Source organism: Silurus aristotelis, assembly GCF_946808225.1.
Source record: "Silurus aristotelis genome assembly, chromosome: 6".
Taxonomy (NCBI): Eukaryota; Metazoa; Chordata; class Actinopteri; order Siluriformes; family Siluridae; genus Silurus; species Silurus aristotelis.
In genome coordinates, this window is record NC_139579.1 from 16,902,474 (window position 1) to 16,927,695 (window position 25,222).

Here is a 25,222-nt window from a genome sequence, read left to right on the forward strand (position 1 = left end):
CACAGAGATCTCACCTCCTCTTGCCAGTTTGGGAGTTTGCCATAAAGTGGAATGTTTGTTTTGAAGAGAGTACCAGAAAGAGGACGACAGACAAAACAAGAGAGACAGTAACACTGGTCGGGAGGATCTGTGTTTATATGAAGAGGATGCAATTAAGAGGATGAATTTTTACCACATGCAAGCCAAAGTAATTAAGAACGAGTGAGTTGTGCACAGATGACTTCCAAACAAGAATCTACATTTTTTAACTTCTCATCCATTTTTTCACAAATGGCTACATCCACACAGACACATTGCAGACTGTGCCACCGCTGCTGCCCTTGAGGATCAAATATTCATCTGGGAATTCGCACTCATCAATCAGCTTTCCTTCAATAATCACCATAACTTGTGCATGACCAAAACATTAATTTTGTATTTAAGACACTTCACCACATGTATTATTCTTAATATAACTGGGTTTGATTCTAAAAGAAAATACAGACCTGCATGATGGCCTTGAAAAGAAGACTATTCCTCACCTTGTTCTTGTTTACCCTCCAAGCCAGCAGAATCAAAGGTAAGCTAGCAGTCAGGAGGAAGGTGTAAAGCTGTTTGCAGTATGGTGTTTGCTTGGCTTATTTGCACCCTGTCGCAATCTTTAATAGAGGCTCGGGAACTGTGCTCCCAGTCCATAAAAGATATAGTGCTAAGCTTTTAAAACATTTATTACATATCTAACTGTTATCACCCTTCCTGTGCCTAACCATATAGCATTCTCCCATTTCCTTTCTGTGTTCTTTCGAGGTATAATATATATTTGTGTTTTGATCATTGCAATGATTTAAACTCTGCTTTTGGCTCTTTTCAGAGACCTGCCATCTCACATAGTGAAAGTCAAGGCATATAGCTTAATTTATATGCTGATCCCCATGGTCCTGTCCTGACATTCAGTCTTCTCCTAACTACATACCTTTACAATTATTCTCAGTGTAAATACTGGATAATTCATAAACATTACTGAATAATGTGCTTAAAGATATACAAATAATTTAATGATTGTATAGTGTTTATGTTTATGTTTATGGTGTTTAACATTTAAAATACAGAAGTTGTAAAAATGCATTTTAACATAATTAAAAGCTTTTCAATACAAACATAATAATTGCATTAATAAGTGACCCTTATACTAAACATTTGGTCTAAAATATAAGCCTTACATTCGCATTATAAGCAGTTTAAAATTTATTTTTGCACTTTGCTCGTCTTTAAGTCAGAATCATACGGTATGATGCAGTAACTTTTATACAGCATTTCAAACTAATTTCTTGTGATTGAATGGTTTTGCCATTATATTTGGGCATTCCATTCATTATCTCAGTAAAACAAAAGGCTATTTGTTGGTGGCTGTGTGGGACGTTAATCTTTTTTGGCTTGTAGCTGTACCATAGGCCCTTCAAAGCATTCCCAGGGATTAAGGACATTTACCACAAACGTGGATATTGCAGGGCTATTCAGCTAAAATTTGTAAAGATTTAGTTACATAAAATTCCAAAACAGTTTTTTTTTTCTTTGAGCAGCAAAAAATAAACCCATACTTCCATGAAAAGATTTTGTTAAACAAGCCATATCATCATTGCTCATTTTATGAGAAGGGCTAAATAAAATGGAAAATATGGGATTGCTGTCTGTGAAAAATTATCTCTTTCTGACCTATTTTCAGCCCTGTAGCTAGACTCTGGTTTGGCATAAATAATTTAATTAAATGTTAAATGCATGTAATTGGATAAGCTTAAGCAAAGACTTAGTTATAGAATCCATGATAGTTGATTTATAGAAAACTAAAATTTTATAGAACGTTGCTGTTCATGAATACCAATATTGTCACAAACTTTGCAGGATCGCTAAAGGGTTTCTTTGTTTTACAAGTACATAGCTTATTCTGTTGGAACTTTAATAACTAATAATTAAAATTTGCTTAAATAACTACTTTAACAGTAGTAGTTCACCAGTTGATGGCCTTTTCTATAGCTTTAATAGGTTATAACAGATTTATTCAATGGTTGTACAACTTCAAGCCCTGTAAGCTACTACATGATCGGTTTCTGGTGTTTTTTATACTGTCAAATCCACTGCTACATTCACTAGCCTGCTGTTTTAGCCTTTAGAAAGCAAAAACCCCATTAAAGCACAGATCTCATTATTCAGGTACTAACTGTCAGTAGCCTTTATGTAGGAAATTTAATTTTAAAATGACACTAATATGTCCGTAAACGGTCTCATATTAATGCTAGTAAGCGCAGACCTGAATGTGCGTTTTGATAAATAGGGCTTAATGTCTTTAAAATGTCTCTTCTTCTTCTTCTTCTTCTTCTTCTTCTTCTTCTTCTTCTTCTTCTTCTTCTTCTTCTTCTTTCGACTGCTTCCCTTCCTCTTGCTACAGCGGATCATCCATCTCCATACTACTCTGTCCTCTACATCTGCCTCTTTCAAACCAACTACCTGCATGTCTTCCCTCACCACATCTATTAACCTCCTTTTTGACCTTCCTCTTTTCCTCCTTCCTGGTGGCTCCATCATGAGCACGTCCTACATCCTGTCCATCCTCGTCACTCCCAATGAAAATCTCAACATCTTCAGCTCTGCTACCTCAAGCTCCACCTCCTGTCTTTTAGCCAATGCCACTGTCATTAAACCATACAACATCACAGGTCTCACTACAGTCCTATAAACTTTCCCTTTTACTCTAGCAGATACCCTTCTATCACAAATCACTCCTGCCACCCTTCTCCACCCACTCCATCTTGTCTGCACTCTTTTCTTCACTTCTCTAGCACTCTTTCCATTACTTTGCAATGTTGACCCCAGGTACCTAAACCTCTTCTCCCTGCAATCGCACCACTCCACTGCCCTCCATCTCATTCACACACATGTACTTTGTCTTACTCCTACTGACTTTTATACCCCTTCTTTCCAGTGCGTACCTCCACCTCTCCAGGCTCTTCTCAACCTGCTTTCTACTCTTATAACAAATCACAATATCATCCGCAAACATCATAGTCCATAGAGACTTCTGTCTGACCTCATCCGTCAACCTGTCCATCACCACCGCAAACAAGAAAGGGCTCAGAACCGATCCTTGATGCAGTCCAACCTCCACCTTAAACCAGTCTGTCATTCCAACTGCACATTTTACTGCTGTCACACTGTCCTCATACCTGTCCTGCACCACCCTCACATACTTCTCTGACACACCTGACTTCCTCATACAATACCACACTCCTCTCTCGGCACACTGTCATACGCTTTCTCTAAATCCACAAACACACAATGCAACTCCTTCTGACTTTCTCTATACTTCTCAATTAACATTCTCAAAAATAATTCTCCTCTTCTCTCAGCCTGGCTTCCACAACTCTTTCCCATAACTTCATGGTGTGACTGATCAACTTAATTCCCCTGTAGTTACTGCAGGTCTCCACATCTCCCTTATTCTTATAAACCGGTACCAGCAAACTCCTTCTCCAATCCTCAGACATCCTCTCACCTTCCAAAATCTTATTAAACAATCTTGTTAAAAACTTCACTGCCATCTCTCCTAAACATCTCCATGCTTCTGCTGGAATGTCATCTGGTCCTACCGAATTTCCACTCTTCATCCTCCTAATTGCTGCTCTCACTTAGGGTGAGTACACCCTAAGTGATAACAGCTGTACATTGTGTAACCATGCAAAGCCACATATCCTATTAATCATGTTAATGTTTTTGTTTGCTTGACAGGACCATAAGATTTTGTGTATCTTGTAGTAGAGCAGTTAAAATTTGGTCCTTTGAGTACAATTCTCTCACACTGACCACTGGGTGTTCAACATGGCACCTCATGGCAACAAACTTTCTGAGGATTTGAGAATTGTGCTGCCAGCATTGCTTTAGAGGGCGCAGAAGCGGTGCATTGTGATGCATGGTGGTGGTGGTAGCATCATTGTCTGGGGCTGCATGAGTGCTGGTAGTGAGAAACTGTGGTTCATTGAATGAAACATGGATTCCAACATGTACTGTGACATTCTTAAGCAGAACATGATGCCTCCCTTCAGAAACTGCACCAAACGGCAGTTTTCCAACATAATGACCTCAAACACACCGCCAAGATGACAACTGCCTTGCTGAGGAAGCTGAGGGTGAAGGTGATGCAGTGGCAAAGTATGTCTTCATAATTGAAGCTTATTGAGCTCCTGTGCGCATCCTCTAGCAGAAGGTGGAGAAACACCATGTGTCTAACATCCAGCAGCTCTGGAATGTCACATAGAGGATCCCTGCAACAACCTGTGCATCTCTGGTGAATTCCATTTCTAGGAGGATTAAGGCAGTGATACATAACAATGGTGCTTATAAAAAAAGAAAAAAAAGATTTACTCTTTGGACACAGATTTGACCTGCTCACTTAGGGTGTACTCACTTTTGTTGCCAGTGAATTTCTATAGTATTGTCTCTTGAGAACATAAAATAAAATGGTTGCTAAAATGTGAGGTGTGTACCCAGTTTACTGTAAACATAATTTTCCTCATGAGCAGTATAATTTTCTTCATGGGCAGTATTATACTGTTTAGCATTACTAGTACATTACTAGTATTACACTTCTCAGAAACAATTTAACCCTAATTTATTAAAATAATAAAAATCTAGATCCTGTAGAATTCTACAATCATGAAGCTATGATGCTTATACTGAACATCTGATTAGCACACTTAGACCTTTTACTATATAGTATATAATATAGAAGTAATAAATTATAATTCCGCTATCTGTTGTTACCCAGAAGACAATTTGATTGTGGTTCCTTACCAGTTTTCTTCTTAATGTCATCTCAGGGAGTATTTCCTCACCACTGTTGCCTTTGGCTTGCTCATTAATGATCTACATATAAATTGTTATACAAATTTCTTTAGAGCTCCTTTGTGACTAGTCTATTATCAAAAGCTATACAAATGTAACTGAACTGACATAAAAATAAGTCTTTCTCTTGTCTTCAGACTTCAGCAGGGACCATTTATCAGGGAACAGCAATGTCAAATACAGTCACGAAGCCTCACGAGCTGCCAGGCATCTGTCAGCTGTCCGAGATTCACTTATCCTAAAAAGGCTCCGAGTGAAGAAATCAGCACTATTCAGTACTGGGGTCAAAGCATGTCCACAGCAGTACATGGCAGAGGTCATTGCCGGCCGCAAATCGTTCTACAAACTGAGAGGTTGGGCAACACACACTGGAAGCTATGAGAGGGACAAGGCAAAATTTGTGTCCAACAGAGCATTACTTCATAAATCATATTAAGCGTGGCTGTTATCAAAAATCCTTCTGGGACAGAAAACTGCCAAAACCAAGACCAAAACTGCAGTTGAGAAGCAAAAAATATTTTTAATTAGTTGATCTTTGTCACATAGAAAATTTAACATTCTTGGTCAGATTTACATTTAGTAAACAGTCAGGACAAATGCTGGAACATAAAATCAAAAAGTTATTATTAGGCAAATAGTCAAAACATCACAAAAATTCTGTAATTTTTTTGTATGCTAATGGTATATTTTAGACTGGTACACTCCATGTATTTGATATCAATTAGTCTGCCAGGAAGCTGTATGGGAAGCCTTCCAGATTTTCTTGGACAGAGTGCCTGACACTACAGAGTTCCAGCAGTGGGTACATGCCTGCCAGACAAACCTACAGTGTGTGGAGGACTTGGCCCATAGTTTCAGCAGCACCCAAGAACACCTCAGCATGATGGCCAGGGTGAGGACATTCTAATAGATAACAAACGTACCAACATCTACGATATCTGAAAAAGAGTGCTTAATGTCTTTGTATTATTTACAGAGATTGAGTGTTCAACATACTCAAGAGCAGTAAGTATGCAACATTTATAGATGTAGCTTTATATAATCTAGCTTTGTTCTTAGACTCTTTAAATAATAAAATGTGGTTTGATAAGTGCAATATTTTTCTCAGCATCTGGAATGTTTTAAATGTTGCAATTCAAAAATATTTTTAAACTTTCTTGTCATTCCATATAACTCTAATAATTCACCAAAAAGAACCAATTAAAGATGTTAGACATCTGATCAGAAGGTCATGAGTTAAAATACAAGGCCTTTAACCCTCATCTGTTTAGCTGCATAAAAGAGATCATTCCAAGTCACCCTGGATAATAGAATCTGTCAAATGATATAATGTAAATTATGAATAAAAGTATTAGGTGTAGACAGATAGATAAAGGGGAGAGGAAGAGTGCAGGTAGTTCTGGGTAAGCCAAAAAGAGAAAAAGACAAACCCTTATTCAGTTTTAATCATATTTTACCCTGAGTCTGCTCTATGGCCCCTGAAACTGAACACTTCTCATAAGCATGCAGAATCTTGAAGGTTGCATGGATGACAGAAAAACTCCCTTTTCAGACTAAAGATTCTTTAATATCTTTATAAACGTCTTGATTTCTTTTCTTTTTTTTTCAGTGCCATGACCACGTCTGCACCAGGCGAGGAATGTAAGCCCATGGTTTATTTATGATACATGATCTAACATTTCATATCTGTTCATGTTATTAATGAACTAAAAAAGAATAGAAATTTTAGGTTTGGAAAGTCACGAAGAGAAATTGATCATGGATTCAGAAAAGGTATGAAAAGGAACACTATTGCGCTGTATAGAATGTAAGTAAAACATAAATTTTAAACAGCTTGATTTCTGATTGCCTGAAGCCCAAGGTCTCAGCTGTGCAGTACATAATAGAGTTCAGCGTGACTGTGAATAACCAAGGCTACAGTCAACTGCAGAGTGATCCTGGCAACTTGCAATATCAGGATACCCCCCACAGTCTTCATGAGCAGGTGAGGTCAAACTTTTCAGCATTTTGTACCCATAGCAGGTCCCAAACTGTGAGTTGTGTTTTCCAATGATAACTTCCCGCAGTCATCTCCAGTATTCTACAGTAATTGGCTCATAATTCAATATGCTTTATTTCTGTCAAACACATTTTACAGTGTTTATGGGTTAATTGCTTGTATGTGTGATTTATTCTTCAGACTGCAAGGGCATGGTTTTGCTAAATCCAAAACAAGCTTGGGGATAGAAAGGAGCTCAAAGAAAAGAGGTCAAAAACCTGCAGGGAGTAAGGCAAACTAGAGATTTGTAGAAAAACATGTAGTGTCTATTTCTTATCTGGACAGCCAGTCTGCTGAAAAACAACACATTATGAGAGATTATGTAAAGTTTAATAAGCTTAGGGGCATGGTGATATTATTATAAATATTTTATAGTTTTGTATTTTTTTAATGCTACATTTCTGCATTAAAGATGAAGAGATCCTTTTTCTACCTTTGCAGATGCAGCAAATTTTCAACAAACTTGCTGGTTTTAAGGAGATTCGACTGCTGGGAATTCAGTGAGTAGGATCGTCTGAGAAATTACTTTGCAATAAAAATTGTTGATTAATAGTTCACTTACTTTTCTTTTTGTGTCAGAGGATAGTTGCCCTATGCTTTATCTCTGCAGTGTTTATGAGCAAATTCTAATCTAGTTATAATAGATGCAAGCTATTTCTGCAATAACCACTACTCAAACTGCAGTAAAGCTAATATGTACCTGGATGGTCACGCTTCAGTCTAGCAGACTTGACATTATTGTAAATATGTAGTCAGTGCAGCACATTATTGTGATTATAGAGATGCATATTAAATTATTTGTTACAAAGTTGATAGTAACAGTAATGAATAAATTGCATAAATAAATGAATGAAGAAAGTAAGGAAGGAAGGATGGAAGGAAGGAAGGAAGGAATGGAGGAATGGTGGAAAGAACTAACAGCTTCTCCTTATACAAATGAGCAGTCCTGGGAGTGTTGCGGAGCACTATGCTGTGGTGTTTGAGAGAGCAGTGGACTCTACAGGAATGGGGCCCTCAGAAACTGCTGGAGAATCTGGCACAGAAATAGCCCTGAAGGACATGGTATTAAAGGCTCTGAGGGAAAATACATTCCTGCCTTTGGAAATTCATTCTCTCAGCATTGAACCAACTACACAAAATCATTTAAAAGACCCATCAACGGACAAACCAATACATCTACCTGCGGTTATTAGTGAGCAAGCAGTAGTAGCCATTTCTGAAAAGACTGCTGAGTCAATTAACAACTCAGGGGAAGAAACATCTTCTAATGGAACTCAAGGGAGGGATAAGGAGGCAATAGAGAGCACATTTCCTACACAGGAAACATACAAGCATTTGCGCACTGTAACTACATTGGTGGATATTACAGAGCCATCTCCACCTGAACCAAGTGGTGGCTCCAAGCTAAAGGAAGCTGAGGAACTAAATCAATTCACTAAGGCTGAAGGTAATGACCTGTTCATGTGCGAAATAAAATTCTTATACAACATGCAGGGCACAACAGTCTGGCTCTGTACACAATCTGATGTATGCTGAGAGCCACTTTGTTTTGTTTTGAAGGATATAAGAGGAACACTACTTTGGAGTCCCCATCAAAGTTGTCTGAAGTGGCACAGGCTCATGGAAATGAAATTGCTGCTATGCCCAACTCACTGAACTTGAACTCCATTAAAGCTGTAAGAGCTTCTACTTCAAATCAGTATTCAGAGGGTTTAGTTGATGTAACCGAAGCCTCATTTAAGCACAAAATATCAGTTATGCCATACTTTAACCCAGCTGAGATGCCTAAAGCAAGGAACACAGAAGGTAGTACCTCTAGAGCTTTGGATGTCATTTCCCAAACAACTCAACCCAGCGGTTTTATGCACAACTCTGAGGTACAGAGCACAAATGACTCAATAGAGTTATTAAGGTTTTCTTCAGTAACCAGGCCTGAAGACACCTCCCAGCATATTACGTCAACATCAATCCCTCAAACAGTATCTTCTGTAAACTTACCCTCAGACCTACCTGGAAATTTCCTCAATAAGATAGGACAGTCTATGCACACTCATTCTTCTCATCAGACTAAAGCATGTGCCTTTATTAAAGGCTTGCCATCAGAGACAGACAATTTCCAGTCCTCAGACCTTTCTCTAGACAAAGACGTTGCTGTGTTCTTTAGTATACGGATTGCCAACATGATCTTTTCAGAGGATCTTGCAAATGAAAGTTCACCTGGATATACATCTCTGAAGAACACATTCCTTGAACTAGTAGGTAGTCACCTTTTTTCAGATTTCATTGTCCATACACCTAACTTTAAGATTTTTTGCAACTGCACAGTTGGTCATTGGTCTTTATTTGGGCAATGACCATAATAGATGCTAAATACCACTGTTTTTAAAATGTTCTTGCTTTATAAGTTCAAATTCATTGAGAGCTGGAAAATATACCAAGCCAGGTCTTCAAGTTGTCCAAGTCCTTTATACCCAACTTTTTATTCATATCTAAAAACACAGAAGCTAGATATGATATATTAAATATATATTTCATTGCAGAACTGGTGGATGATTAATTAGTAAAAAACAGCAACATGTGGACTACGTCATGACTAGATCCATAAGCAGAAATATATTTGCAAAACTTACATCCACATTTTATCACATTTTCAGAGACAAATTTCTGAATCCAGAAGGACACCAACCCAAGAGTCTTCCAGTAAACAACGTGAGAAGGAACATCGGACATTAGCCTCAATACCGGTATCAGTGAACTTTAAGAGACATCTCATATACAGTATGATCTCATATTTACTAATACTAACAGCCCAACCTTATAACAACAAAACAAAACATAACATGCCCAATATAAAATATTTTCCTTTCCCTAACCTCATTGGGCTTTCTTTTTGTTTAAAACCTAAAGAACTTTTTCCTTTTTTTTTTTTTTTTTTTTTTTTTTTTTTTAGTAGTGTGTCTCTGTATTGCATTCAAGCACATATTGCACTCTTTTCATCAAATTTTGATCAAAGTGCAATGCTATTGTTTGTTTTGAGAGAAGACAACAGAAAAGCCAGAGGCCAAGCCAATACTGAAGCATAGGAAATACATATTAAATTTATCTAATGACACTTTGAAGAATAGCCTTTATTTGTCACATGTAGATTACAGCACAGTGGAATTCTTTCTTCGCATATACCAGCTGGGGTCAGAGCGCAGGGTCAGCCACAGATTTGATGATCACATCAAACGTTAAGAACATGTGATGTCTTACATTTTGATTGTGGCATTGTTATTGGTGCCAGATGGGCTGGTTTGTCTTTATACTTTATAAAGAATGGTATAAAAAAATTTGGAAGGATTGACAGGATTCAAGTTGCGAGGAAGTATCTGTGAACTTATATTATCACTCTTTTCATTAATGGTGAGCTGAAATGCTTTTTTAGCATGTGTGTTTGAGGGGCTGCAGCATAAGAAGAGCATGCTGTGTCCTTTTCCTGTCAGCCAGATAACTGCATAAAGCAAACATGTGTTCCGCTAGAAATTATCAGTTAAAGTACTATATTCCCAAAAATATATGGACAGCTTTCTCAGACGTGCTTGTTGAAATTCCTTTTTGCCTAGCCTTTTTTGCCTAGCCTTCACTCATCAGGGACTGTATTTTGGAATGTGTCAGGATATTTGTCCATTTGGCTAATAGGCATTAGAGAAGTAGTCAGTTATTTATGTTATACGAAAAATCCAAATCATCCCAATGTTTTAGTGGATGTAGAGGGGGTGAGGTCCGGATTCTGTGGTGATCGCTTGAGTTCTTTCACTCCAACCGTGGAAAACCTTGTCTTTATGGAGCTCTCTCTTTGTGCACAGGGTCATGCTGGAATAGGTTTGGGCTCTAATTTCCAATACAGAGAGTTAAATTGTGTGCTTCCAACTTTGTGCAAACAGTTTGTAGACGGCCCACATATGGGTAAGATTGGTCAGATTGGTCAGGTTGACCCAACATAAGCAAAGTTTATATTTTAGATATACAATTACTATATATATATAACAAAACTTGAAGGCCTGTGAAATATGAAAGAAATGGTTGCCATTTATGAAAAAACCTAGCAGTGTATCCTCTAAGAGTATATTTAATTTCCTCAAGCTTGATCAAAATTGCTGTGTCTTTTAGCCATTGTGATTGAAAAAGTGGGACAGTGGACTTCCACTGTAGGAGAAGATTATGTCTAGCCAACAAGGATATGAAACTAATAACTTTCTCTTTTGCATACAGTTTATTTTTAGATGCTTCATCTGGAAGTCCAAAAATAGCAATCAATGGGCAGGGTTGCAAATGTACTTCCAGTGTAGTAGAGACTGTATTTAAATACCTTGACCAAAAATTATAGAGCTGTGGGCAAAAGAAAAACATATTTCTGCTGTTTTGGGGGTTTCTAAAGTTTACCTTTGAACACTACTACATACACTAAAATTACCCCAAGTAGTGTCTGAATGTGTGTACATGCAGCTCTGCAATCCCCTCCAGGGTATATTTCACTTTGTGTGATCCCTGAATATGCTGCAAATCAATTGTAACCAGACTGGGTCCTAATAAATTATATAACTAAATAAACAAAGATATAATTAAATGAATTAATAAATGAATACATATATATATATATATATATATATATATATATATATATATATATATATATATATATATATATATATATATATATATATATATATATATATATACAGTGAGGAAAATAAGTATTTGAACACCCTGCTTTTTTGCAAGTTCTCCCACTTAGAAATCATGTAGGGGTCTGAAATTGTCATCGTAGGTGCATGTCCACTGTGAGAGACATAATCTAAAAAAAAAAATCCAGAAATCACAATATATGATTTTTAAACTATTTATTTGTATGATACAGCTGCAAATAAGTATTTGAACACCTGTCTATCAGCTAGAATTCTGACCCTCAAAGACCTGTTAGTCTGCCTTTAACATGTCCACCTCCACTACATTTATTATCCTAAATTAGATGCACCTGTTTGAGGTCATTAGCTGCATAAATAAACCTGTCCACCCCATACAATCAGTAAGAATCCAACTACTAACATTGCCAAGACCAAAGAGCTGTCCAAAGACGCTAGAGACAAAATTGTACACCTCCACAAGGCTGGAAAGGGCTACGGGGAAATTGCCAAGCAGCTTGGTGAAAAAAGGTCCACTGTTAGAGCAATCATTAGAAAATGGAAGAAGCTAAACATGCCTGTCAATCTCCCTCAGACTGGGGCTCCATGCAAGATCTCACCTCGTGGCGTCTCAATGATCCTAAGGAAGGTGGGAAAGCAGCCCAGAACTACAAGGGAGGAGCTGGTCAATGACCTGAAAAGAGCTGGGACCACCGTTTCCAAGGTTACTGTTGGTAATACACTAAGACGTCATGGTTTGAAATCATGCATGGCACGGAAGGTTCCCCTGCTTAAACCAGCACATGTCCAGGCACGTCTTAAGTTTGCCAATGACCATTTGGATGATCCAGAGGAGTCATGGGAGAAAGTCATGTGGTCAGATGAGACCAAAATAGAACTTTTGGGTCATAATTCCACTAAACGTGTTTGGAGGAAGAAGAATGAGGAGTACCATCCCAAGAACACCATCCCTACTGTGAAGCATGGGGGTGGTAGCATCATGCTTTGGGGGTGTTTTTCTACACATGGGACAGGGCCCCTGCACTGTATTAAGGAGAGGATGACCGGGGCCATGTATTGCAAGATTTTGGGGAACAACCTCTTTCCCTCAGTTACAGCATTGAAGATGGGTCAAGGCTGAGTCTTCCAAAATGACAATGACTCGAAGCACACAGCCAGGATAACCATGGAGTGGCTCTGTAAGAAGCATATTATGGTTCTGGTGTGGCCTAGCCAGTCTCCAGACCTAAACCCAATAGAGAATCTTTGGAGGGAGCTCAAACTCCGTGTTTCTCAGCGACAGGCCAGAAACCTGACTGATCTAGAGAAGAGCTGTGTGGAGGAGTGGGCCCAAATCCCTCCTGCAGTGTGTGCAAACCTGGTGAAAAACTACAGGAAACGTTTGACCTCTGTAATTGCAAACAAAGGCTACTGTACCAAATATTAACATTGACTTTCTCAGGTGTTCAAATACTTATTTGCAGCTGTATCATACAAATAAATAGTTTAAAAATCATACATTATGATTTCTGGTTTTTCTTTTTTAGATTATGTCTCTCACAGTGGACATGCACCTACGATGACAATTTCAGACCCCTCCATGATTTCTAAGTGAGAGAACTTGCAAAATAGCAGGGTGTTCAAATACTTATTTTCCTCACTGTATATATATATGAATTAATGAATGAATGAAACAATCTATCAATCAATCAATCAATCAATCAATCAATGAGTGAGTCATTACTGATTTCAAAATCAAAAAGAAAGTTTCCTAATACCAAGATTCAGTAAGTACATAAGCTAAAATCATATCTTTTGTCAACTAATATCATATTTGCAATGTGTCAAAGTAGAAAGACATTCCTAGTTAGCAATGTAGTGACAATTGTGTTTTTTTTTCTCCTCACTTGATTTTATACTTATGGCCAACTAATGTCCTGTTTCTGTTGTTCCTCACTAATTATAAATTACTAGCATTATAGCAAATCATGCTACATGCATTTGTAGGTAATAATACTTAATGACTATACTCGTAGATTTTTTAGTGGTATTTACAGTTTACTTGAATTTTTTGAATTGACTAGTTACATTCTTACCTAATTACATCTCCAAGAAAAAAAAACCATTTAACTCCTTGCATTATTATTTAAACATTTAAAGTATGTGTTACAAAAAATAAGGCAAGCCAGCAACTGTGTTTTTAATCAAATAAAATGGGCTCCTGTGTTTGTAATTTTTATTTTAGTTTACAGACTCCAATCCAGTTATTTCTATATAAAAAGGATTATAGTGAATCCTCTCATTTAATCATTTTCTGTGACCTTCTCATGCTACACAATATAGTAAATGTTATACCTTTCCATGTACAGGGAAAGACTTTTAATGAGCACACCTGAAACTAGTTTATCAAAATGTTGCAAAATGAGGCATCTAAATTTCATAATTTACAAAAGAATTTAGAATAATATCATGGAAAGCTAACTAAAATAATATATTGCTTATATTAATATATTAACTAAGTTAATTCATTTGGTTGACAACCAATTTTGGTTGTTTGTTGTTCCACTAGATATTGGATTGTGCTTGTGGAGATTTGTGCTCATTCATCCACAAGAGCGTTAATAAAGTCAGGTACTAATATAGGATCAGGAGGCCTGGGTGCAGTCAGCATTCCAATTCATCCCATAAGAGGTGATAGCTCAGTGGTGAAGACATTGGACTCTGCATCAGAACGGCACAAGTACAAATTCCAGCACTACCAAACTGTGTACCAAGCTACCAAATGTAAATCCCAATGGTATTCAATAGGGCTGTGGAGCTCTATAGCAGGCCACTCAAGATCTTACACTCCATCACATTTTAACAAATATTATCATGGAGCTGGATTTGTGCACAGGGACCCTGTCGTGTTGGAACAGGTTTGGATCTCCTAGTTCAAGCGATGGAAATACATACATTTACGGCATCCAAGGCATCCTATACAAATGTGTGCCTCCAAGTTTGCGGTAACAGTTTGGGAAAGAATACTTTCTTTATTGCTGGAAAAGTCAGGTGTCCCAATACTTTTGTCTATATATATATTTTGTCTTTTGTCTATAATAATCAAAGTTGCAAACAAATACTGTAATGGCAATAAATCTACTTGACTTGATATACAGTTACAATTTCTGAGAAACAAATAGTCTCGAAAATACAACAACTAAAATTAGTCTCTGGCTATCTTTAGGCAGGAACGCAAACTCATTTGCACTGCATCTTCACTCCAACACCTCATTTTCACACAGAGAGAGCTGTAGACAGAATGATGCAGAAGAACTAATCATATGCAAACACCTACAGTAATTGCTTTCTTTTTATTTTTTTTACCAACTGACAAAAAAATTACACTTTATCTCCAAGCATGAAATAACTCATCAGACATATGCTAATTAACTTCTGTTTAGCTCATAGTTGAACCAAAATCAAATGATTCTTTGTTGCCATTTTCGGAAAATTACAGTGTGTAATATCTGAGTGTATAAACAGTTTATCCTTGAAGCCACTCACGGATTTGCTTTGTTAATTCCCTCCAGTTGCTCCAGTTTCTACAATCCAATCTAACTGGATTTAAGGAGTTGCATATTCTCAACTTCAGAAACGGCAGCATGGTAGTAAACAATGAGATGACTTTGTCCAAACCAGTGATGGATAAGATCACCAAGACTGTTCATTGCACTTCTAATAAATTTATTAACACTTCCTCAAAGAGGCTGGATAATGAAACTGACACCCAATCAGGTAAGGATATAACAGATTTCATCATTACCAATCCATCATATATGGGTAGAGGCATCAATCTGCTTGGTCCTCTCCAGGTAAACACAATGATCCATGCAAGTATATGGATTGTAATGAGTTTTCTCACTGTGTGGTGAACACTCTGACCACTGAGGCTGAGTGCCTGTGTGACCCTGGCTATAGTACAGTGGACGGTCTGCCCTGTCAAAGCATCTGCAACCTCCAGCCCAACTACTGCCTCAATGGAGGATTATGTGAGAACATACCAGGACATGGAGCCAGCTGCAGGTACTCTGAAGGTTCTAAAAATTCTTTAGCAAAGTAGTATTATATGTACCTTTTTACTGTCTCAAGAAGTTCTAGTACCCTGAGATTCATTGATGACAATGTTGTATTTACTAGTTGAGATGAAATAATCAGTAGAACTGGTCATGTAAAAATTGGATCAATCAAATCTGATGTCACCTGATATCATGATGGGCACTTGGATTTAAGCTTGGAAAACCTGGTTATTCAGTGCATGTAAAAGGTTATAAAAAGTTAGAAAAATGGTTAAGAAAAAAGATCTTCGTCCAAGGTGCTTCATCATACAATACATTTTTTTTTTTATATCTATTTGTTGTTGTTCTGTGCAAAATGTAGTGCAACTACAAAAAAGCCATGGGAATTCAACTGTATATCAGAGATGGTAGATTAAAAAAGATTCTAATTTGCATAAGAATCGTCTTTCTATGACACTGAAAAAGAATAGAACCATTTATTCTTTAAGGGGAAATCACTGTAATCATATGAGCTTGTTTTATTATAATAATAATAAAACAAATATTATATTAATATAATAATAATCTTTTTTTATTGTTAAATCTAACCACCACATGATCTTAAATGTAAATTTTAGTGCTTTATTTGAGTCGCTACTTTGAATTATTTGAGTAGATTTGTAGGTTATCATTTATTTTCATTACTTTTCATTACTCTTTTCATTATAGTTCCCCAAATCTAGTCATTCCCTTTAGTAGCATTAATAATAAAGATTATCGTGTTTTACTTTTACTTTTTACTTGTTTGACTGTATCATATCTAACACTAAAACTGTTTCTAGATGTCCTGCAGGTAAATATTGGTTCTATGATGGAGAGCGCTGCAGTGAGCTGGTGTCTTTGCCAGTTGAGCCATTAATATTTGTCCTCTGTCTGATGGGAAGTCTCACAGTGGTGGGTGCTGTGATAGGCTTGTTAGTGTACATTAACAGGAAATGTATACGAACCAGAAAGACAGTGACACTAGTGTAAGAGCAAATTGTCTGTGTGTCTGTCGCTACTTCTTTTATCAAATTGATATGGTCTGTTCATCTTCTTTTATTTCAGTGTAAAATCCTTTCAATTGTACATTACAGGCATTCACACTCTCCCCTGCCTACTGAAAGAATTATGAGAGTGAATCCAGTTTTTGAGAATGATGATGGTGTCTTGACTCATGTGTCCAGCATCAGTTCACCCACAATCACTGACTCTGGCTCATCTCAACCCTCTGACCAGAGCTCATTTTACTCAGTGGAAAACATGCACCTGAGCATTGAGGTAAAGTCACAGCTTAAATAGTGTTTTAACTAAATGAATGGCTTTTACAAATATCCAACTTATTAGCTGCACTTCCTCTTCTTCTTCTTCTTTCGGCTGCTCCCATTAGGGGTCGCCACAGCGGATCATCCGTCTCCATACCCCCCAGTCCTCTACATCTGCCTCTTTCACACCAACTACCTGCATGTCTTCCCTCACCACATCCATGAACCTCCTCCTTGGCCTTCCTCTTTTCCACCTTCCTGGTGGCTCCATTCTCAGCATTCTTCTACCAATATAATTCATATCCCTCCTCTGCACATGTCCAAACCATCTCAATCTCGCCTCCCTCACCTTGTCACCAAAACATCCTACATGCGCTGTCCCTCTAATAAACTCATTTCTAATCTTGTCCATCCTCGTCACTCCCAACGAAAACCTCAACATCTTCAGCTCTGCTACCTCCAGCTCCACCTCCTGTCTTTTACTCAATGCCACTGTCTCTAATCCATACAACATCACAGGTCTCACCACAGTCCTATAAACTTTCCCTTTCACTCTTGCAGATACTCTTCTATCACAAATCAAAATTAGCTGCACTAATTACTGCATTTTTTTCTTTATTTAAAAACATTAATTAGTGCATGGTTTGTTGAGATGCTGGTTTCATGCCATACAATCTCTATATAGTAGTTAAAATGTTCTAACCAGGTTTATGATTGTTGATTGATTATATATTTTATCTACATTGACTGTTATGTGATGATGTAGATAAATAATAACGGTGCATAATATTTAATACAGGAACAAAAACCTGATTTTTCCTTTTTTTCCATCTTTGGATGTGGTAGCATTAAATTGTTCCTTGGATTGAACTCGGAGAGCCAAACCTGTTCCAGCATCACAATGCCCATGTATACAAAGGGAGCTCCATGAAAATATGGTTTACATGGGTTCAAGTGAAAGATCCTGTGAAAGTGGCCTGCTCACAGAAGTTCTGACCTTTGCGATGAATTGGAACACTGACTTTACCTCAGGCCTTTACACCCTACATCACTGCCTGACTTTACTAACACCCTTGTGGCTAAATGATCACAAATCTCCACAAGCACAATTCCAAATCTGATGGAACATCTTCCCAAAAAGGGCAAATGTTATAAAATAGAAAGATGAAGAATGGGATGTTAAAAAAACAACACATACAAATAGTATATATTAATCAATGTCCATATAGTGTAGCTATATATTAATGTGAAAGTCATTTAGAGACTTAAATGTCGAATACACTAATAGGCTTGAGAAATAATGTTGAGTTGTTTCTCAGAGGAAATTAGTAAAGCTTGATAAAACTTTTAAATAGGTTTGTGCAGTTTTGTTTAAGCATTGACAGCAAAAAAAACAAGCTTTTTCTGACTGCAAGTCAAAGTGATCCTATTAGATATTCTTATGCTTGTAGGAGTTTAATTAATGCCAAAATGAACAGGAAATGAAATATTACCCAACTGTTGTTACTTATCTAAAAAGACACTTCCTGCATTATTACACTCCAGTGTACTGTATCTTTTTCTATTATTTTCAGTGCCACCTTGAGCGCTTTCAGATACAATGCAGGAGAGTACATGTTTAAAATTGTTCTTTTGCTGCATTCAAATCATTGTCCTTAATCAATCTGAGTGTTAAAAATAACACTCAGATTGATTAAGGACAATCTGAGTGTTATTTTTAACACTCAGATTGATTAAGGACAATGATTTGAGTGTTAAAAATAACAGATCCTTTATTTGGCAAAACAAGAAATGCCATATTACATTTTAAGTGCATTCATTGCATCCATCTGTTCCCCACATCAACAAATGAAAACCAGCCGCTTTTGCAGCAGCATGTCATGTCTGCCTAGACATGCTTTTTGTTTTTATAGCCAGTATAATTACTTTCTGGCTTGTCTATTAACAGATATACCATAAAATTGTAATCATGACAGCCTATTATTATGTTCACAGATTCCCAGGCAGCTCTACACAACAAAATCAGAAAAGTTATTATCAGAAATAGTTGGTTTCCACCACTGCATACCACATGTCCAGGTAAGCTCTCAGTTTTGGTATAAGTTCTCGGTTATTCACTTGTATACATTTGTGGAGTACAAAATGTGGCAAAAAAGAGGGATAAACAATGTTTTTTAGGCCAAATGAATATATAAACCTGTACTGTCCTCAACATGTGTTAGTGCCATTAAATCGCAACATTCAAATACATATTTAAATCAAATTGATATAGAAAAGGTAAGGGTTCTAAAAGTTCAAATGTCTATATGAGGAGCTCAGGAAACACACAAGAAGGTGGCCGACATTTAATACACGGACTAACAATACAGTGATGACCTCAGACAGGTACCTCAGTCGCACAAAAGAACACTGCAAATTCTATTCTCCCCTCTGGCATTCAGACAAACGGCCACCTTGGGTTGTACTTGTGTGTACACTCACTAGGGAATACAAAAATAACAACACATACTCACAAACACTGCATGCTCATTATTGATGAAAAAAATCCCTAGCGAGCATGTTGTGTTCCAGATCTGCTGAGGTGACGAGGTGGTTAGTTTTTAATTTGGCCGCAAATGAATGTAGTGAGTTAAGCACCTTGTGACCCTGGGGTAAGTTTTTCATTCGTGTGATGTTTCAACAACGTGTGAAGCTGTGGATTTAGTTATACATTTAATGTTCATGATGTTGGGAATCTTTTGACCACACACTATTAAATGAGTCATATTTATATTTTTTTTCAATATGTTAATATACGGCCACGCAAACAAAGCCATTACGAGTAAAACAAAGCCATTTGGGATTCAGTAAATATTTATCTCACTCAGAAAGTGGCTGCATTAACTAGGTTACATTTGCCGGGAATATTAAACATTATTCCGTTCTCAGTTTAAAATAAAAAAACATAATGCAAGTAGAGTGTTAGTCCTGGTGAGCCGGAGCAAAGAAAGTTCACATCATCTCTCATCGCTCATGAAAGAGAAGTGGACTTATGCACAGAAGCTTTTCTCACCTCACCTCAATCTGGAACAAAGTAGGCTTGTCAAATTGTGTTATTTCAACACGACAAAACCTCAAGATACTCTTTGTCCTAGCCACTGTTACATATCATTTAAAAGCTCCCATTTTACACATTTGGTTCTGTTTATATAAAGAGTACATATAGAGTAGAGAAAGTGAGCGCGGTTGAAATAGATGGCCAACTGACTCGCAAAAAACGGATTAATTTTCGTCATGATTTGCAAAAAGAGGCTATGGGGAAGGAATTTAATAGTCACACCTGTACACCATTTTTATTCATGCAATCGTGTGGCAGAAAGCTGAGGCTGTACTGGGCACATGCTCACCAAGTCTGGACAGACTGGAAAAACCCAGCCTGGTCTGTTAAATCTTGATTTCCACTGAGGTGCACAGATGGTAGTGTGAGAATTTTGATGCCAACGGCATGAATTTATGGACTCAACCTGCCTTGTGTCAACGGTCCACACATGGTGGACTTTGTGTAACGGTGCAAAGAATGTTTTCTTGGCACACTTTGGGCCCTTAATACCAATTAATCATTGCTTGAATGCCACAGCCTTTTTGAGTATTGCTGTTGATCATGTGCCACATGATCCTGGCCACAATTGACCATTTTCTAAGAGCTACTTTCAGCATGATAAAGCATCGTGTCACAAAGCAGAAGCCGTCTCAAACTTGATTCATCAACACGAGCGCAATGTTCTTTTGTGGGCTTCCCAGTCACCAGATCCGAATCTCCTTTGGGATGTGGTAGAACAAGAGATTTGAGGCATAAAAGAGCACCTGCAGAATCCGCCAGAAATGTTTGATGCAATCATGTCAACATCAGAGCTGATTCTCAAATGATTCTTTTCCAGCATCTTGTGGAATCCATGCCATGAAAAAGATTGAGGCTGTTTTGAAAGCAAAGGGAGGCCCCAGTATTAGTGTAGATTGTTCCTAATAAAGTGCTCAGTGGCTTATTATCCAAACAATGGGAAAATAAAGTTCTCTCTGAACAGATATATTCAGACACTACTTGCAATATTAAAATATAAACTTCTCATATTTAGCTATGGTAGCCTGCTCAAATAGACATACAGTGAGGAAAATAAGTATTTGAACACCCTGCTATTTTGCAAGTTCTCCCACTTAGAAATCATGGAGGGGTCTGAAATTGTCATCGTAGGTGCATGTCCACTGTGAGAGACATAATCTAAAAAAAAATCCAGAAATCACAAGATTTTTAAACTATTTATTTGTATGATACAGCTGCAAATAAGTATTTGAACACCTGTCTATCAGCTAGAATTCTGACCCTCAAAGACCTGTTAGTCTGCCTTTAAAATGTCCACCTCCACTACATTTATTATCCTAAATTAGATGCACCTGTTTGAGGTCGTTGCTGCATAAAGACACCTGTCCACCCCATACAATCAGTAAAAATCCAACCACTAACATGGCCAAGACCAAAGAGCTGTCCAAAGACACTAGAGACAAAATTGTACACCTCCACAAGGCTGGAAAGGGCTACGGGGAAATTGCCAAGCAGCTTGGGGAAAAAAGGTCCACTGTTGGAGCAATCATTAGAAAATGGAAGAAGCTAAACATGACTGTCAATCTCCCTCGGACTGGGGCTCCATGCAAGATCTCACCTCGTGGGGTCTCAATGATCCTAAGGAAGGTGAGAAATCAGCCCAGAACTACACGGTCAATGACCTGGTCAATAACCTGAAAAGAGCTGGGATCACCGTTTCCAAGGTTACTGATGGTAATACACTAAGACGTCATGGTTTGAAATCATGCATGGCACGGAAGGTTCTCCTGCTTAAACCAGCACATGTCCAGGCACGTCTTAAGTTTGCCAATGACCATTTGGATGATCCAGAGGAGTCATGGTAGAAAGTCATGTGGTCAGATGAGACCAAAAAATAACTTTTGGGTCATAATTCCACTAAACGTGTTTGGAGGAAGAAGAATGATGAGTACCATCCCAAGAACACCATCCCTACTGTGAAGCATGGTGGTGGTAGCATCATGCTTTGGGGGTGTTTTTCTGCACATGGGACAGGGCGACTGCACTGTATTAAGGAGAGGATGACCGGGGCCATGTATTGCGAGATTTTGGGGAACAACCTCCTTCCCTCAGTTAGAGCATTGAAGATGGGTCGAGGCTGGGTCTTCCAACATGACAATGACCCGAAGCACACAGCCAGGATAACCAAGGAGTGGCTCTGTAAGAAGCATATCAAGGTTCTGGCGTGGCCTAGCCAGTCTCCAGACCTAAACCCAATAGAGAATCTTTGGAGGGAGCTCAAACTCCGTGTTTCTCAGCAACAGGCCAGAAACCTGACTGATCTAGAGAAGATCTGTGTGGAGGAGTGGGCCAAAATCCCTCCTGCAGTGTGTGCAAACCTGGTGAAAAACTACAGGAAACGTTTGACCTCTGTAATTGCAAACAAAGGCTACTGTACCAAATATTAACATTGACTTTCTCAGGTGTTCAAATACTTATTTGCAGCTGTATCATACAAATAAATAGTTTAAAAATCATACATTGTGATTTCTGGAATTTTTTTTTTTAGATAATGTCTCTCCCAGTAGACATGCACCTACGATGACAATTTCAGACCCCTCCATGATTTCTAAGTGGGAGAACTTGCAAAATAGCAGCGTGTTCAAATACTTATTTTCCTCACTGTATTTCAAATTGTTTATCTTTGGAATACCGATACTTACTGTAGCTTGAAAAAGTGAAGTCACCATCACTATATTTTCAACTTGCGTCTCTATGTTTACGTTATCGTTTGCGGCATTTGGCAGATGCCCTTATCCAGAGACTTACAACTGAGCACGGGAGGGTTTTAGGGCTTTGCTTAAGGGCCCAGCAGTGGCAGCTTGGTGGTGGTGGGATTTGAACCTGTGATCTTCTGATCCAAAGCCCAATGCCTTAACCACTGAGCTACCACCTCCCTATGTTCATGCTAGGAAATAAAAGGAGAAAAATATGGGTACCTCCTTTTGTTACTAACAAGCTGTGTATACAGTTTACCAATTTTAAATGTGCAAAACTTGTTTACCGTTGATGCTGCGAATATCTGTGTTGATTTGGCATCACATGCAAAACACAAAGTTGACAATAGCTGTTAATGCAAAACAAATGCAGAACATCCCAAAGGATAAAAGTTATCATAGCTGTTAAATATCTGACATGATGCTGTTACATGTATTTAGTACTAAATTCATCTGGAAAAAAAATCTAATTGTGTAACTGTTTTTTGTTTTTGTTTTTTACAGACATGGAGGCTGTCTCATGAACACAGAACATCCTGTTGTCTTCTGAAAGGATCTGACAGTGATGGGTTTGAAGTGACTGTGTTATGATTGTGGTATTTCATGGACGGTCACATTGCCTGAGCTCAAATTAGCAGCAAGGGTCAAAAGCAGAGCAAGGAGCAGCGAAAGCATTGTTCGAGGCCTACCCACTGTCAAGATGTACCCGTGAAGCTGTGTGTGATTTGTTCGTATCATTGTTATTAGACAAAATGTAGTTAGTTTAGACATTATATCTCCAGTGTTCTTATATTATCAGCTTCTGCAGCTTTAGTTACATTCCAATAATGATCTAGAGCTACTAAAATTCTATAAGAAAATGTTCTGGCTTTTATATTGTCATTTTTTTAAAACATTGATGAATTAAAACATTAATTTGTGTGCTGACCCCATAACAAAAGACAAAATCATCATTTAATTGTCATCATTTTATTATTGACTTTTACAGAAAACAGGGAGAAAAAAGGCTTATACACCAATGAATTGTTGAAGTTACAAATCTGACTTGCGGTTTATGTACCTTGTGAATGTGAATTTCTTTTTTCTTCCACCAACCAGCAGGTGTAAAATATGCCGACACAGTACGTTTTTGTAGAAAATGGATTTTATTCTAATCCAACAAAACTACTGGTCAAGTATATTTCATGTTGATCTGTGTCACTGAAAACATGCTAATCGGGGACACACAAGTCAGACTGCAAATTTACAAGCAATCAAAATTGTGGGCAACTACTCAGTGCTGGTGGGCTTCTGTCACATCTACATTTGAAATGCACTAAAACTATGTATAGACATAAAACAGTTTATTAATTTCAAAAAACATCATTGAAAAACTACTGTAGAGCAACAGCAGAGATCTGGTAATAAATGGTTTTTATTGCGCAATACATCTTAATATCTCAAAAATATGCTCGAACGCAAACTGTAATTAGTTCTAAAGTCCAATAAAGTGCTTACAAGAACAAATGCACTGTAGATCATGATTCACTACGTAATTCTTGTGCTTTCTTTCAAGAGCTCAGGAGATGTTATAGAAATTCTCTAGTGTGGGAAAGGTCTAGGGTTGATATCGCTGTAATTAACATTGATGTACAAAATGAATGTACTGACAAGAATTCTCCAAAGCAGAGAACAGAGCAAAATGATACCACCCACAATCTTTAATAACAAGGTTAAAGACACAGTGATGTAAATAAATGAAGTAAATGAAAAAAAAAGATCAAACTCAGTGACCAACAATTGTATTGTATGAACGTGCATCAAAAATTCCAATTACCACAGCAAAATACATTTCAACCAAAAACAAACGATTGGACAGAGAAGACTCAAAAAAAGAAGAGAGAAAAATAAATCTACATTGGTCATGAACTCTTCCTCGAAGGAGCAGGTAGATGAGAGCGGTGCTGGTCCCTGTGTTGAAGCTCTGGTGTCAACCCAGACTTTAAAGGCTGCAAAGAAACTAAAGATGCTCTTCACTTCAGAAGGTTTTGGAGCATGGCCGTGGCGTAGGTGGGCCGAGCCTGCTTGCTCTCGATGGCGTTCCTTAGATACTGAATCCCACCGCAGCGCTCCCAGATCTCCTCAAACTGGCGTGGTAGAATCTCTGCTCCACGTTTTCTTGTCAGCCCCGTCTCCTCCAGACTCAGCTCGCACATTTCCATATCATCTTTTCCTAGAAAACACAGAGCAACACACGTTCACTCATTAAATAAAAGCATATGCTTAAGATTTTCCGAATAAACATTTATATATTTTTCATTACAGTAAAAAAAAAACAAAAAAAAAAACGCCAGATATGAGATAATAAAACACAGTTTCGGCTTTCATTTTCTAATATTCATATCAAGATCTGAAACCTAGTAACCAGTGTTGATTTATTCATTAATAGAGCCTTTTGTATGCGCCTCAAACATCTTTGTCTGAAAACACTTATTT

General features: G+C 37.7%; 2 protein-coding genes across 3 annotated transcripts in view; one reads left to right on the forward strand and one right to left on the reverse strand.

Moving 5' to 3' along the window:
- impg1b (interphotoreceptor matrix proteoglycan 1b) lies at positions 1 to 23,780 on the forward strand. The gene is made up of 17 exons (XM_083543635.1): positions 1 to 559; positions 5,010 to 5,225; positions 5,598 to 5,764; positions 5,849 to 5,877; positions 6,482 to 6,513; positions 6,602 to 6,645; positions 6,728 to 6,856; positions 7,352 to 7,410; positions 7,855 to 8,357; positions 8,471 to 9,165; positions 9,565 to 9,654; positions 15,147 to 15,351; positions 15,429 to 15,639; positions 16,454 to 16,639; positions 16,748 to 16,931; positions 18,911 to 18,994; positions 23,252 to 23,780. The coding sequence occupies exons 1-17, from the start codon at positions 490 to 492 to the stop codon at positions 23,336 to 23,338; spliced, it is 2,991 nt and encodes a 996-aa protein (XP_083399761.1). The 5' UTR covers positions 1 to 489; the 3' UTR covers positions 23,339 to 23,780.
- The window catches only part of myo6b (myosin VIb), a 36,556-nt gene continuing 35,034 nt past the window's right edge, over positions 23,701 to 25,222 (reverse strand). For both annotated transcript variants that reach the window (XM_083543610.1, XM_083543611.1), the window contains exon 32: positions 23,701 to 24,959. In XM_083543610.1, coding sequence (XP_083399736.1) covers positions 24,760 to 24,959 — 200 coding nt within the window. In that variant the 3' untranslated portion in view covers positions 23,701 to 24,759. The remainder of the gene's footprint in view (positions 24,960 to 25,222) is intronic.